Genomic DNA, 16,342 nt, shown 5'->3' on the forward strand with positions numbered 1-16,342 from the left:
CTGGGCATTGTTCTCTCATTTCTTGTTCCTGTCTCCCAGTCCTGTAATTTGACGGTTACTTCAGCCTCTGCAAGATGTCTTGATGTCTAGGGTTGAAATGCTGATAGCGGCTATGTTTGATAAGAAGCTATCGTTCACCATCAGTGCTCTTTGCCATTTGTTAGGATCATACTTACTGATGAGAGACAAAATGCCTTGAGTATCACTTAATGTGCAGACATGGGGCCTGTGAGCTAAATTCGAGCATTTCCATGCTATGTAAGGAGGTGTGCATGCCACAAAGTGACATAACTATTTAGTGAAGTTTAGATTTGTTCTCCTTCTAAATATTAGTTAAATGATTTAAATTGTTTTGGTCATGGTGTATGTGAAATATTTTGATACTGGAGGAAATTATTACTGGTAGCTGCAGCTGAATGAACCTCTTTGGTGAAAATGTCACACAACTTTTCATTAAATGATCCCTCCCTATAAGTTATAGAGCCCTATTTAATGCTGCTTTGCATGGCACAGCTGAAGGAATTTTGAGGAGGAGACTTTCCCCTCCTGGTGCCCTGTGTCTGTCCCTTCTCCTAATCTACTGATTTTTCTCTCACCTCTCCCGACAAACCTATTCTTTCAGATAAAAGCTGAAAGAAGAAACTTCAGCTGAGAAAGCTCTGGGACCTCAGAGCCAGAGTGATGCTTCATTTTTTGGGGTTATCAGTAAAAAACCTAACGTCTCTCGGCAGGGAGGCTGGAGTCTCTGTATTTCCAGAAGCTGGGAAAGGGACAGAATACCTTTTGAAGTACTCTGTGTTTGTACTTGTTAGTTAAATAAAACCTGTTTTCCTGCAATCATTTTAAGCTTGGTAAAAATATGGGGTTTAATTGACCTGAAATAATAGAGCGAGAGTTTATCCTGTTGCCCTGTATGGGGCTAATTGTTATAACTCTTCTACTATATCATTGCTTCAATTGCCCTAGGTGACATTAGACCATATCATGGTCACGTAGCAGATTCACAGACTTTAGGGTTTACTTTTTCTTTTTCCTACCCCTTCCTGTAATTGCAGTGTTGGAAATACTCAATACTCTCTCTCAAGCAGCTGAGAACTATTTAAATGTCATCTCTGGAGATTTGGTTCAATCTTAGTTTCCATTTTAGATTCATGAATGCAGTGCTGTTAGTCATGGTGTGGCTGAAATTTATTAATTTTTGTATTTGAATTGCATGATTCTGAACCTAATAGTACAGTGGGAAAGTGTGTTTCATGCAACTCACTGTACCCCAGTTTATAATCCACATCTCTCTTTTTTCTTTTTTTTGTTTTTTCCTCCTTAATCTGCAGATTTACATGAATGCTGTGTGGCATGGCTGGGCCATTCCTATGTTCTTATTTTTAGCCATTTTGAGGTTGTCCCTAAATTACCTCATAGCCAGGTATTTACTTAAATACTAGATTATTCTTTTGTAACGCTTTGCTTGAAAGATGTTTTATTATTCTTGCATTGAGTTGTAAACTGTTACTTTCTCTGACGTTGTGAGTTAAGTCCAGCAAAGTGAAATTCAAACTCTAATATCCTTAATTTTATTGCTCAGTTTCTATAATTTTTTACTGTTCTAAGGAATTATCCTCATATCCTGTGACTTGGGTCATCATAAATGATGCTGCATGTTCTCAAACAAATCCTTCAGCATGTTAAAATTTAAAAAAAAAAAATCTGCAGCATTCAGAGTAGTTGGAGAACGTCATCTTAAATATTGAAGTCTGCCGCTTTTCCGTGGAGAGAATTTTCACCTAGGCCTAAAATTGTAGTCTTGCCTTTTTCAGTAGCTCTTGGCATACTTTACCCAAAGTATCTTCCATTTGTAAATTCAGTCTCTATTAAAAATTAAGAGGTTTTTTTAAAATGTACATTTTCTGTACTGAGAGGATCTTTTTAAAATGCTATTTCAGGCTGATGGTGTTTTCCCCCTTAAAATGGTGGAGAGGACCTTAATGTGCATATTTTAAGATAATTTTCTGCCTTCTTAATTGATACTTACTGTCTGACTCTGTGCACACAGTTCACTCTTGTTGTAAAACCCACAAGCAGTGATTCTGTGTAGTATCTACCTAGCTAATTTTTTTTTTTTTAAATGTATATACCTTTAAAGCTCTCTGTGGTTGGTCACTTGTGCTTTGGTTATGTTGAGGATTATTTTATTATTTTTAAGCCATAGTGCTTATTGCAGAAAACTACTTTTTAACCTTTTGCAAATAATCCGTGTTGGCAGGTGGAGAAGAAGTACTTGCTCTCTTTAACTATTTCCATAACTTCTAGGGGTTGGAGAATACAGTGGAGCATTGTGCCTGAAGTTTCCGAACCCATGGTAAGTCTTTGATCGGTTTGACCTGTATGCGTACACTAAAGGTTGCACCTTTAAAACATTCCTCTGCATTTATGTGGGTAGTTGTGAAAGGAAGGAAGAACGAGGTGCAAATAAAGACACTACAACTTTTTTATTTCTCTTTCAATTTAGAATTCTTCTCTAACAGCACTTTTAGGTTTGGGTGTTGCACCCTAAAACATTCCAAACTTGAATCACGTTTCTGGAATCAGTGTTAATATGCCAGCTTGGGACAAGTTAGACCCTGTGGGATCTTCAAGAAGCCTTGCATTCTGTTTTCTTTGTAACATTTTGAAATTAATGTTTGCATACCCTGCTTTAAGCAGGAAGGATTTTAAATGTTACTGTACAATGGAACTCTTTGAATTTCAAACCTTTCACTAAGACTTAGTGAGGCCTTGCTTCCAGGATAATTTTGTTACTCTTAAAATGCCAATAATCTATTTAAATAAATAAATTAAAATTATCTAGATGTAGAACTTCTAAAAAAAAAAATGACGTTTCTATGCTAGACCAGAAATAGGTCAGTTTAAACATGTGGTCACAGACTGAAAATCATTGTAACCGTGCTGCTCCAAAGACTTACTGTGTCTTTCACAGCCTCCTATTAATATGTTTGCATATACCATGAAGGAAGAGCATAAAGAACTAAAGATAACCAGCAATGAAAGACATAAGCAGTAAATCTGAAACAAGGGAGGAATTTGGTAAATTTAGAGACTGTTTAAAGGGAGAGGACTATTGCCACGAATGTTGAGGGGTTGCCCTGTCATGGGGTGTTTTGTAAAATACCAGTTTTATCTGAGTTGAAAATTAATGGATTGTCTCTTTCTTGCCCAAGGAACCCCCCAAAGAGGACCTGACCGTGTCTGAAAAGTTTCAGCTTGTTCTAGACGTGGCTCAGAAGGCGCAGGTACTGTGCTGCTCTTGGACCTCTCTGGCTGCTTCCTTAGAAACAAGGAGGTTCATAGCCCAAGTGGTCAAAGGGCATTGTTATACAGCATGTGAAAACAAACACTCAAACAAGCAATACTTTTCTTGAATAGGGGTTTTTGCCTACGAGCAATAGAGATCTCAGTAAGATTCCTGGAGCTTCTGAAATGGCACAATGCTTCAGAGAACTGGTTGAGGTTCTCCAGTCACAGCTCTGAGTGAGGTCTGGAGGGGAACAGAAGGAGCTTCTGACAGTTTTTCCCCACATGAGCTTCTGATAATGTAGATCCAGGTGGCAACTCTTACCAATGTAAGTGTGGATCCATATCCCAAATCTGCTAGTCGCAGAGCTGGTGTAGGAGACCCTATGCCTTCAAGATCTAGCTGAAGGCTACTGTCTGTTTAGCTGTGTTAATTCAGCAGTTGTACAGCATCTCTAAAATAGCCTGTTTTAAACACCACCACCACCCCCGCCTCAGCCCTGAAATCTGCTGCTTGTGTGGGAGAGGGTGAAGGAAGGTTTTCTCCCAGCTCCATTGGTTTGATGAGCTACCCTAGCAGCTGAGTGACTCCACCATCCAGTTGAGCTGCAGCCTTGTGCCATATCTAACAATGTGCCATAGCTAAAGTAGCTTACCTTTCTCTTGCCACTCGCGTATGCTCATCTCCTTCCTTCTGGTGGTGGTACATATGTTTGTATGAACACCTTTGGAAATTTATTGGGAAGATGAAATTTACAGGTGCTGTGACAGCAGGGATTGGTCAGAGAAGATAGCTGAATAACCCTCTTAGTCCTGAGCAGGGGTCAGTTTGCATCACCAATTGTTGGAATTACATGGAATCTAGTAACTCCAAGGGTGTGTTATAAAAACCTGATAGTGGTGTGTTTCCAAAGAAGTTAACAGTCCAACAATTGATGAACTCGGTAACCATTTCCTGAAATATCAGTGCTCGAAAAGTGTGAAGAAGCTTCCTGTTTTGTTACCTACTGACAGAAGCTCTTAACTTTTAGATTGACAGCTTAATTTAAAATTTTTGCAGCGATGTAAACACTTTCCAGTCGTGACAGTGGGGTCAAATAGCTTCTTCACTTCTAACAATCAATCAGGAGTTACAGAACAAGGTGTTAAATAAGGTGGAAGTCATTGAGTATTGCTATGCTGTTCTGTATTTACTCAGTTATGAAGTACGTAAACAGCTAAAAATGAGTTATAAAAAGTCACTTCTGAGAGTTGCTTATTATCAACAGAGTAAGATAACTCTGTTGGTTTCTATTATGTGGACAGAACTCCAAAATTATGCAGGACTTGGTTTTAATTCTCTTGCTTCTTATGCAGAACCTTTTTGGCAAGATGGCAGACATACTGGAAAAAATTAAGAAGTAAGTTACCTGACATGAGTCTTTTTTCTTCTTAAAACAAGACTTGACCAATGTCTGGAACACTAGTAATAAAATGTTGTTTCTTTTTTTGTTTTCAGCTTGTTCATGTGGGTCCAGCCAGAAATAACACAGAAGCTCTACATTACTCTATGGGCAGCTTTTATTGCATCCTGCTTTTTGCCCTACAGGATTATTGGGCTTGCAATGGGTAAACACAATAAATAATTGACCTGTTACAGTCTAGACTTAGTGCGTTACAACTTAATGTGATCTTCAGAGGGAGAATTTTAGATCTTAAGAAAGGAAACCCTGCATGAATAAGCAATGCAGTGTTTTAAAGCATTTTCATTGTGCTTGGCATTGTTTGTCATATGCATTTTGAAAAACATTGCTGAATACATAATGTAATAGAAAAAGACTTGGTTAATGCATTCACTTCTTGAAGAGGGGAAGTTTATGTTGAGCTGTTAGCAGAGGTCTTCAAACTGTCAGCTATAAGGCTTCCAGGAAGTGCTATATTTTGGGGTTTTTTTTGCTCACACATCCTTGCAAATGAAAAATGTGGGACCAAATGAAAAATGTGGGACCATATAAAAGGCACAAAGATGACAGGGTTGGAAAAAAATGAAAGGGTTAATGGGACTACTTGTAAAACTTGGAGGGTAGGCTGGGCAAAGTGAACAGATTACTGTGGGTGAAGTTGCAGATAATTAAACTCTCAACTGGGAATTGGGAAAAGAGGGTTCTCGCTACAGCATGAGACTGTCTTTTCTCTAAGATATGAAGCCACGTCCTGTGAACCAAGAATTCCCTATTTTTTTTTTTCATTAAAGTAATGATATGATCAAATGAGTTACTTTTAGTGGCACTGAACTTCAAACTGTGTTAGTTTGAACATAAATGTAGGTTTGCTTGACATGACAATTGAATTAGATGCGTGAGGAATTATTTTTTTACTCTGACTCTTAGAAAGAGACCTGAATTGCATTCAGTAAAGTTTTGAGGGATTATTCCAAGCCCTTTTTAATCTGGCAGAATGCAAGGAAATATCTTGTACAAACTGGAAGATAGATTTTAACGTAGTACATGAGAGCCCTCTGTTGCCATTTAAATTCTTGCAAGGAGCTGCACAGTTTAGTGCTCTGGTGTGTTTTCTGTTTTCATGTTTTCAGAATGCTTCTGGTAATAAGGAATGTATGTTTGAATTATTTTAACATTCTTCTGCAAAATAAGAAGCTACCTAAGTGGTTTAAAAGAACTGGGGATGGGGAGGAAGGAATCTGGGCAGGGGAGGAAAAGAAAAATAATTTCCTGCCTTTGGAAGAAGAATCAAAGTATTAAAACCAAGAGAATGGTTTAGCACTATGACTGAAGATACTTACAGAATCTGGTTTCATTCACTAATTTGTTAAAACATGATCAAAACAGTGATGTTCTTAATGACCTTTCAACATGCATACTAGAGTGACCTTTTTTTCAGGACTTTATGCTGGAATCAAGTTTTTCCTTATTGATTTTATCTTCAAACGATGCCCCAGACTAAGAGCTAAGTATGATACTCCTTATATCATCTGGACAAGTCTCCCGACAGATCCTCAGCTGAAAGAAAGGTCTAATGCTACAGTATCAAGGCGGGTAAGGCTAATAAATCTTTTTGTCCCTCTGTTCCCAACATCTGAAAATCAGATCCCTTTCTCCCTTCCCCTTTTCCCCAGTGACTAGAGCACATTAAAGGCGAGGTTAATTAAATCCTAACAGTCAACGTTAGTTCTTTTTTTTTTTATTACTTTCAAGATCCACAGAGTTGGAAATTGTATGAAGCTAAACGCACAAAAATAACACCATCCATATTCATATCAATTTCTGTAACATACATTCAGTGTGATTTTATTGTCAAAATTTAGTCTTTTTGTATTCCCTTTCTCTGTTCTCAGGCATTCTTTCTTAGTGGAAATTCAGCTGCTTGTGTAGATTGAAGAACAGCTAGTTAAAAAAAAAGGCTTGAGTATAATATTCAGCTTACTAGTGGGATAAGCATTAACAGAGGTAATAGAGTAGTTTACAGATTTGGGCATTATGTCTTATGGTTATTTGCATTATATGACCTTTTAGCATAGTGGTGATAAATGACTTTTTCATCACGTTGGTACTCCAACAGTATATTTTTCTTTTGTTAAAATCTCATAGTTAAATCTTTAAGTATTGTGTTTTGTGCGCCTTTGCAAATTGTTTTGTGGCCTCACAAGATAACTTTAAAGCAAGTCATGCTTTTCCATATCCTGAATTTGTCAATGTTTATTAGTTTAAAAAAAAAAGTTGTAATAAGACTTCAGTCTAATCCCATTTTAGCATTTGCTTAATGCCTCTTATCACAATACCTAATTGCATTCATGGAGTATCTGAGTACTGTCAAAAGCTCCCTGACTAAAATGTGCAGCACTTAGTAATAATTCAGCCTGGGTACACAACTGGAGAGCAAAAGGGATAAACATACCAACCCTTGGTTGTTAACCTGTGAAGAAGAAGACGAGAAAGAAATATGGGGTTCTGGGGGAGATGGAGCAGTTGGTGGTAAAATGAGAACTGCAGCATAATCTGAGTATTTCAGAAGGAAGTAGAAGAGAAAGTCTCTGACAGAAAGTGAGTCTTTTGCTCCTGTTTTCCAAGGGATGAGAGAGGTGGATGAGCACTTGGACAGAGCTGCCTGTAGCCTCTATTTCTCTTGCTTGCAGAAGATGGGCTTAAAAGTTTCTGTGTCTCTCGAGCTTACAGGTTATCATTCACATGCTGTGGTAGTTGTGGCAGCTTCTTGGTGGGTCTCTCTAATCTGCCTTAGAGGTGGAAAGGCTCTGAATTGCTCAACTTGAATCCATAAACTTAGAGAGTAATTATCCCTTCTGGCTTTTCCTTTTGGCTTAAGTTTTGACAAATAGACCAGGGTTTTAGTACTACTGTGTCTGACTTGATGGGCTTTGCTTGTCTCCCTGGAAAGGATGTGCAGGACAGCATTATCTGCTTCCAAATGTCTTTGAAAACATTAACTTGGTCTCAATAATTTTAGACAAACTGTCTTACCCCTTGAGAGATTTCTGGAAACCTTGTAGTATAAAAAATAGATTTTTGTACAAAAAGGTAAAAACCAAATAGGTTTTTCATTTTTTTTGTAGAAAAGACAGAGCCCAAAGGAAAGGTAGTGGCAGCATATGTGCACCTGCTTTGGCTTCTTATCATTAAACAGCGTACAAGACACCATAAACCTAGACACAATGCGATATTCGTTGCCTATACCACCACTCTGACCCCATGTCCTTAGAGAGCAATCCTGATAACGGTATTTGATGGGTGAAAGTTGTATGTCAAAAGCTGATGACAGATCAAGTGAAAAGGAATACCTCCAGGTATTCCTACCTCCAGGTTTTTTTTAGGCAGTCAGGACTCTTCCGGCATTACAAATCCAACCACTTTGAGTCAGATTTAAGGCTTATCAAAATTGGATGCAATGCTTTTCTTTTAGTAATTGACCATAGGTTGTCTCCAGCCTGGGTGACTATGGATAAATTAGCTGCTGCTTTTAAGGGCAGAGGAAACTTTTGCCTGTTTGAGGAAGGACTAGAAGTAAGGGCAGAATGTTCTCACATCTTCAGCCACTGGATGGGATGTTGTACTTAAATCTCTTTATGTAATGGGTAGGTAGGAAGCAGCGTAGCAGAGAGCAGGAATAGTCCTCATTCCAGCGCAAAAAACATTAGACCTCTTGCCCTGACCTTTTGTATGTTTTGGGCCATGGAGCTTCACCTCGTTACATGCATATGGAGCCAAACAACTTGTCCAAGAAAGCGTTCCAAAGATTCGTCTGATATTTACTTGCACACAAATTGCTGGAGAAGCTATTCTTTTCCTTGGTTCCAGGGGCTCCGTCATTGCTAAGGGCACAGCAGAGGGGCAGTGACTGAAGCAAGAGTACAGTTATCATCAACCATTTGCTTTCCATGTCAACTTTCTTTATTCTTTTCCCCCGAGGCATCGTTGTATTACAGTTACCCTAAAAGCTGGATGGTAAATACCCTCTGTCATGCCTGTTTTGTCAGTCTGGTTTCTAGTCAGTGGTTGCGGTGTGCATTTTTTCATTTGCTTTGGATTTCTTTTGTTAGTGCTAAATCCTGCAAAGTGTCAAGTGCTGCCAACTTATGTGCAAAAAAAAGCAGCAGAGGCTGGGTGTCCTCCAACAACATCGGGCCTTTACAGAAGAAAGGCTTAGTCCTGAGCTTGCATGTTGTCAGTTTGCCAGTTGTTTAACTGCATGTGTACAGTAGGACTAAGAACGGAGCTGTTAATGCTTCAATGACAAAAGCCAGCCTTTGGAATCATGTAGTGTCCCACCAACATGAAAAAGCAAATGCAAGCAAGCTTTCCAAAAGAAACTGCCTGCTGTCCTTCCAGAAGCAAGGCTTGTTTGCTAGGGCAGTCTCCAGTGATTCAGGAGCTCTGTTTAAAAGTAGATTTTACTCAAATACTTTGGTTTTGAGAACTCCATGCTACCTTTCCCCCCCGCCCCCCAAGGGTGCTGACAGCCATTCTGATTTCATTCCACATGTCAACCATCTCCAAATTCAGTGCATCTTCAAAGCAAAGGAAAGCTCAATGGCTCTAACGCAACCTGAATGAATTGAACTGGTGTGCTCTAACCACTGATAACTCTTCTTTTTTTAATTGTGTGTAGTCTCTTGGTTTGCGAGCAAGATATTGCAGCTTCACTCAGTTCATGTTTTATTCTATGTATTATAGTGTTAAATAGACTTCACTTTTTTTCTTTTGTCATTGTCACATTTGTGTTGTTTGTTTCTTTTCCTGCTAGCTGTCAGGGCATGAAAAGGTATGGATCGTAGCGTGGAAAACCTTTCAATTTCAGCATATGTGTTCCTAATGAGCTGATGCAGTTTTGTGTGTTTTTTTCTTTGTTTTCTCTTTTTTCTTTCTAAACTTATTTTGTGCAGTAATATTTTGTGCTTGGTCTGTCTCTTGAAGACAAGCCAAATACTGATAATACATTAACTGTTATTAGGCCCACTAGTATAATGGAATTGTGTGCAGTGACTTAGCTCTATCTAATCAGATATACCCTTTAATATAGAAAAATGGTGTTTTAAGAGAGGTACAACTAGCACCATGTGCTTTCACCCCTGCAAAGGCTGTCCATCAAAGGGCAGCACTTTGAAAGGTGGTCTTCAGATAGCACATTAGAGCTTTGTGCTATAGCAATAGTATAGTGCAATAGTCCAAAGTTAACTTTATTGAAGTAGTTAATGAAAATTGTTGCATTACAGACTTTTTTTTAGGAAGAATGGTTAGCCAAGTTATTTTTAAGAGCACAGCTTAAATGTCGCTGTTCGAATTTTGGAATCGTGTTTATTTTTCTGCAGCTTCAAACAGCAGCATCCAGAAGTTACGTGGGCTCAAGTGCCCCAACCGGAATAAGCAAAGATGAAGACACAAGTCGTTTTCATACCACCAAGAGGGGGAATTTCCATGAAGTTTTTAACCTGTCAGAAAATGAGCGTCCTTTGGCAGGTATTATGCAACAGGGAGGCTACATCAGTAGAGTATTTTCTAACAAACCAAGGGTAGTTTAAAGTTGAATTCCCTTTCTGTGCAATGTACTGGTATAAGCTTTTGATTAAAAAGACTTGCTTTAAATTAGGATGAATGCAGACGGTGTCTTTCATTTCACATCCTTACAGTTCTTCGAAAGAGTGCACAGCCTGGTGTGCCTTTTGTGGTAATGCAAATGGAGTAGTCAAGTTAAAGGGAATAATTGTGGGGGTGGTTTTTGTTTTGTTCTGGGTTTTTTTAAGCCAGCATTAAAACAGATGTTATGCTGTTTAAAAATGCCTTATTTAGGCTTTTCTTTGTAAACACTTCTAGTTTTAGGTATCTAATTTTCAGTGTTTTCTGCTGTTTTATAAGGAAACTGTTGGGGGTAGTGCCTGTCTCTTTCTTAAAGTAAGATTTCTTTCTTGTTATGACTTTTTCAGTGTGTGAAAATGGCTGGCGCTGTTGCTTGATTAACAGAGATAGGAAGATGCCTACAGACTACATCAGGAATGGAGTTCTTTATGTCACAGAAAAGTGAGTCATTGCACTCCACACATTTCTTAGGAGGGAAATGCAACAGACATTAAAAAAATTGAATCTGAAAGTAATCTTTCAACAGTGTTTTGAAACAAAAATGCCTTTTCATCATGCTTTGAAACCTCAAGAAAGCACCAAAGGAGAGGGAGAGCTGAATCTGGGGTGTGGTAACGCTTAACAAATGTGGTTTTGCCTTGGAAAGGCTTGCAGAGGAGTGGAGAGTAGCTCCATGTAGTCAGTTGTTAGTAGCTGCAGTTCTTGATGTGGATAACATGCTATCTATATATACACCAAAAAAAAGAAACCTAAAAGCTAAGTGTATTTTGAGAGTTCTGAGCAATGGTTATTTGGCAAATACTCTTAGTTTCTTTTTTTAAAGCAAATTGAATGTACAGCTTCCTTGAAACAATGTGCAACAAAAAGAAAATAGAAATTCAAGCCTTGGTTTCAAAGCTAATACTTGATTTTTATCTTTTTTAATCCTTACTTACCACCCCCCCAGCCTCCCAGGGCTGAATAACTATCATCACTACTGTTTGGATCTTGCACTGAAATTCCTTTGGAGTGTAATGAATGGAAGTAAGGCTCATCTGTATGCAATGTCACCTAGTGATGGAGACCACTCTCCAACGTTTAGAAATCTCAGCTTTTGTCTGCATCACAATAACATGAAACTAACACAGTGTTTTCCATTAATCTTCTTTTAGGATGGTAAAATATTTATAAGCCTTTTGAGATTTAGTATTTCAACTGTTTAAGGATATACGTGCCTCCTGTGTCTTTAAAATGCTTGTCAGGTTTAAGCATTCAGTGCAGTAATATAAATACAAGCTTTTTTTGTGTGTGCATGCTGTATGTTCTGGGCTTTCAGACATGTTATCCAGTTGCTAGAATTTATGAATGTTTGCTCTAAATTAGAAGCCATAACTGAATTCCATATTGTGTGCCTCTTTCTTTTTTTTTTTGAAGCTGATTTTAACCTGTGAGATTTCAAACTTCCGAAGTTACGGGAGGGATATTGAGAGCTTTGTTTTAGAATACTGTATCAAAATGAGCATTTTCTTTCCTTGTCTTCAGTTACTTGTGCTTCGAAAGCTCCAAATCCGGCTCATCTAAAAGAAATAAAGTTATAAAGCTAACGGATATAACAGATATTCAGAAGGTATGTCTGTTTTGTGTTGTTTTTGTTTTGTGTACTGCTTCTTAGTACATCCTGCGGCCACGAGTGCCACAGATTAAATCATGCTGTGCAAAGAAATACCTTGGTCCGGTGTCTACTGCTTAAGTACCTCCACATTTTCAAATTAATTCCTTCTATTTATATCACATGTCTATAACAGACACATTCCCATTGGAATTAATAATTCATATTGATGGATTTTAAACATCATACTTGAAGTAATGCTGGCTTGTTGTTTAGTAGGCCTTTACTGCCGTAAAGGTCCTTTTGCATCTGTGTAGTTTTTCTCAATGAAGGTGAGACAGGGATCATGCAGCCAAGCATGAAAATGCACTGCACCTGGTCTGATTTGGGGGTGGGAAACACAGGCCAGACTTGGGGTCTCTTGCCCCTTGTGGGTATTCCCCAGTTCAGCCAACTGTATTGCTTCTTAACATTACAGACTTTCTTTAAAAAAAAAAAAAACAACCAAACCCCAACATATGCATATGTTTAATTTTGAAAAAGAAGCTTTTTCTGGTCTGCTTGCTGCTCCTTTAAACAGTGGGTGAATGTTACTTCTAGGGAAACCTCTAGGTGCTTCTCACATCGGTATATATGCGAAGGGCCGGGGCGTACCGCCTGCCCGCACCCTCTAGGTGCTACTCACAGGCGCACTGTCACATCGGTATATACGCGAAGGGCCGGGGCGTACCGCCTGCCCGCACCATCCAGCTGCCGGCGTGGTCCCTGGCATCGTGGCTGGGCCGGCGCCCATGCACCGTAGCGGTACTGGGTTGCTCACTTTGGGGCTGGGGCTGGTTCCAGCAGGCAGGCTGGGTGCTGTGGCGCATGGGAGGAAGAGGAGAGGCAGGCTCTTGCTGTGCGAGCGATGCTGTGCACATTGACTCTGGGGTCAGAGAACAGCATCTGGCCTCTGGTGTGGAATAGAGGTCTGTTAGCTGTGTCTGGGAGGATACACCAGTGACAAGTGGTATAACCTTCTCGGCACCTTTTGCAGTTGTTCAGTACATAAGATGTCTTTGGTCTGTGTTTTTTTTTCTTTTTAGTATAAAGTGCTCTCTGTTCTCCCGGGATCAGGGATGGGTATTGCTGTATCAACGCCGTCTACACAAAAAGTAAGTAGCTAGTTGCATCTGTATTGCTGTGCTTGACTTCATGCCCTTTTTGTCTTCCTTCTCTGGCTAGCACCAGCATGAAGGCTTCTTTTTCCCCCCTTATGCCAGTGTTTGGCTTTTTTTTTCTTTTAATTCGCTTGTCTATTATTCAGTATATTTGGCTTCAGAATTTTAATGATTTAAACATTTACTTTGTTCTACTGCATCTGGACTGTTTTACTATAACACTTCAGAAAGATTTGCTCCGTTATTTCATGACCTCCATTGAGCGTTCCCTCAGCATCCTTCATCATGAGCATGGGGGCTGCTTTGCTGTGCAGTCTGGAACAAAAAGCTGATGGCTTGAAAGTGTCTGTGGGTGAGGAGGCTTTGGGGTGCAAGGGCCTGACCCTCAGATGCAGTTTTCCTATTTCAGTCTTACAGTGCTGAAGTTTTAAGCTTCTCTAAGCCTCACATACCCTTTGGGCGACTGAAGCTTTCCTTAATATATAACTGAACTTTATTTTAAACTAATCACCTATAAATAACTTCTCTCCAAGTCACATGACTCGTTGTACCAAGCTTTCTGCTCATTGTTTGCTATTGAGAAGTACTTCTTAATTACGAGGTTGAAAATGTTCATCTACCTAGATAAATACTCTATTTGCTGAAATGAAAAGGCACTGATAAAAGTTTTCTAGGTATCTTTAATGCAGGCAGAGGTCAATCAGGAGAACATCATGCACTGAGCGGATAGAGAGGAAAGAGAGTTGAAGTGTTCTCCATTGCTAATGCTCTGTGCAGATGCTTTTTATGCCATGGTTGTTTTAAGAAGATGGAGAAGTGAAAAAATCTTAGAAACTCTGCCATATATCTAAGGATTTAGTAGAGAAAAGGATTTTTATGTCTTTATTGATGCACTTCAAGAACGGTTCATCTCCTGTTCCTATTGATTTGGCCAAAACTATACCTAGAGGAGGGGCTGACATGATCTTTTTTTCTGTCATTTAGCCTTTGGTGTTTGGTGCCATGGTACACAGAGATGAAGCTTTTGAGACAATTTTCAACCAATATGTGAAAATAACCTCTGCATCATCAAGCAGTGAGAGCTAGTATCTTATCTTAGAAGATCTAAAGTAAAGGAAACTTTCTTATTTTACAACTTGGTAGTGAAAAAAATGAACATCCTCATCTATTTTGCAATAATTTTTCTTGTCTGGTGGTTTATATTCTATCTGTTACATAAATCAAGTGTATTTTATATATGCCTTCATGTTTGTTTTTACGGTTTTTGTAAAAAAAAAGCAAAAAACAAAAAACAAAATTAAACAAAACAGTGAAAGTGCTATCATCACTATTAGCCTTGCACATTAAGCACTTTTAATGTTTATTTACTGACATTAAAAGCTGGGAAGATACTTGGAGAACTGACTAAATAACGAAGTGAAACAGATCGATCCCTTAACTCCACTGATATCATTGGGATACATTTGTCCCTTTATCTTAGTTATTTTTCCCCAAGATGTGAGAGCGATGACTGCAGCAGCCTGAAGTCGCTTTCTTCAGCTCAGAGTTTTTAATTGGGTTCCTTATTAAAACTGATATCAATGCCAAGGAAGTATTAGCATCTTAGTATTTCCATATTTATAACCACACTTAAAATAACTCCTCCTTGCTAATTCTTGCATTGCAGAAGGGTATTTTACCGGTTTGGTTAGGTTCAATTTTTCCTGTGTAGATGTTTAAATTGCTTGTACAGTGAATTGGAGGAGGAATTTTCTAACTATATCTTCCTTTCCTAATTAACCAAAGTAAGAGGAAGGAAGGCAGGCAGATACTTTTTATAAAAGAGGGCACCAAAATGTTGTTCCTAAAATGTTAGGCATCGTATATTTGTATTTCTGTAGATACTTGTCATAGAAGGGCTCAACTGTTGTACATGTTGTATGTACAAGGTGTTTGTATGTTAATGCATTAAAGACTTGCAGGCTTTTTGTGTTGGGGCAGATGGGAATAATTAAACTAAACTGAGACATGACTTTTTTTTAATTTGGCTTTTCTCTTGAGTTACCTTGTAATAAAATAACACTATAATACAGCAGCTGAAAGCACTAGTTCCTTTTCAAAGCATACTTTGAGGGGCGTTGGTATGTTGCTGTCTTTCCCCCTGCAAAATTAAATTTTAGTAACAACTAAACCCAACTGCCAGGTAAAGCAGGAAGGCTGTGCTCCTTCTCTAAACTCTCTCAGGCCCTTCTAGCAGCAAAGCACATATTGACCTTTGTCTTTAATATTAGAAAGTTTTTATACTCTACATAATAGCACCCATCTGAGAGGTTTAGAATTTTATTTGCATTTGCATGAAAGCACAGTAGGAGTTATACCAAGCCTTCCAGTGTGTCTTTTCCTTTGCTGTGTCTTTTGAGTTGAGTAGTATGGATGTCTCCAGACATTATATGAATGTCCCCAAAAACAAGCAAAGGAGATGCAAATTCTTATGTAAAAATGGGACTTAATTTCATGGGTTTTTTTTCTCTTTTTTTTAAATGTGAATTTTCTTTCTTTGTGGGGAAAGGGGTAAAACAAAGGAGGGAGAGGGGAGATAAACACCAAAGGGTGTTTAACTCTTAGCACAGTTTTTAATTAAAGTCTCTCAACAAATGCAGTAGTAATGAAGAAGGTGGCAGTCAAACAGTACAAACCTTATTTCAGTCTGGCCGTGAAGAGGCATGATATGAAGAACTTAATGTGAACTTGATATCAAGAAATACTGTTGAATACTGTGATTTGGTTGGGTATTGTAAAGTGAAACACTGACAGGGTAAAACTCTGTGCCCTGGGGTGGAAATGCAAACAAGCATAGGGAGAAGCCACCGTAATGGCTAAAAATGCTATTTTTTGAGTTCTCCCTTTAGAGTAGCACTTCAACATGTCTTTACATGACCTGAAAAAGGAGTGCATTTCTAATATCTCCTTAGGTATGCTGTAACTCAGGACCTGAAAACTTAAAATATAAGTGAAGCTGGTGGGAAATCCATTTTGCCACCGTGTAATATGGATGTAGCTTGACAGTTTATGGTTTCTTCACTTTACACATTCAGGTTTTATGTTTATGTAAAAATCCTTGATCTTAAATTTTTCTCATCAAACCTACTTTAAAATCAATTAATCTCTTTTTGTAATTGCTGTGTATTATCATTTGGCTTTCCTTTCTAGAAGCTTCCTTGAATAGTAAGTGTGGCTAACAA

The 16,342-nt window shown here is 38.6% G+C and overlaps 1 protein-coding gene across 1 annotated transcript in view; it reads left to right on the forward strand.

Annotated features, from left to right (window-relative positions):
* GRAMD4 (GRAM domain containing 4) overlaps positions 1-15,846 on the forward strand; it is a 56,918-nt gene extending 41,072 nt beyond the window's left edge. Inside the window, exons 8-19 of the mRNA XM_075723063.1 lie at positions 1,332-1,423; positions 2,308-2,356; positions 3,216-3,287; positions 4,645-4,688; positions 4,787-4,896; positions 6,169-6,323; positions 10,109-10,256; positions 10,721-10,814; positions 11,895-11,979; positions 13,047-13,115; positions 14,106-14,202; positions 15,761-15,846. Coding sequence (XP_075579178.1) covers positions 1,332-1,423; positions 2,308-2,356; positions 3,216-3,287; positions 4,645-4,688; positions 4,787-4,896; positions 6,169-6,323; positions 10,109-10,256; positions 10,721-10,814; positions 11,895-11,979; positions 13,047-13,115; positions 14,106-14,202; positions 15,761-15,846 — 1,101 coding nt within the window. The remainder of the gene's footprint in view (positions 1-1,331; positions 1,424-2,307; positions 2,357-3,215; positions 3,288-4,644; positions 4,689-4,786; positions 4,897-6,168; positions 6,324-10,108; positions 10,257-10,720; positions 10,815-11,894; positions 11,980-13,046; positions 13,116-14,105; positions 14,203-15,760) is intronic.
* The last annotated feature ends 496 nt before the right edge of the window (positions 15,847-16,342 follow it).

Source organism: Pelecanus crispus, chromosome 1 (genome assembly GCF_030463565.1).
Source record: "Pelecanus crispus isolate bPelCri1 chromosome 1, bPelCri1.pri, whole genome shotgun sequence".
Classification (NCBI taxonomy): Eukaryota; Metazoa; Chordata; class Aves; order Pelecaniformes; family Pelecanidae; genus Pelecanus; species Pelecanus crispus.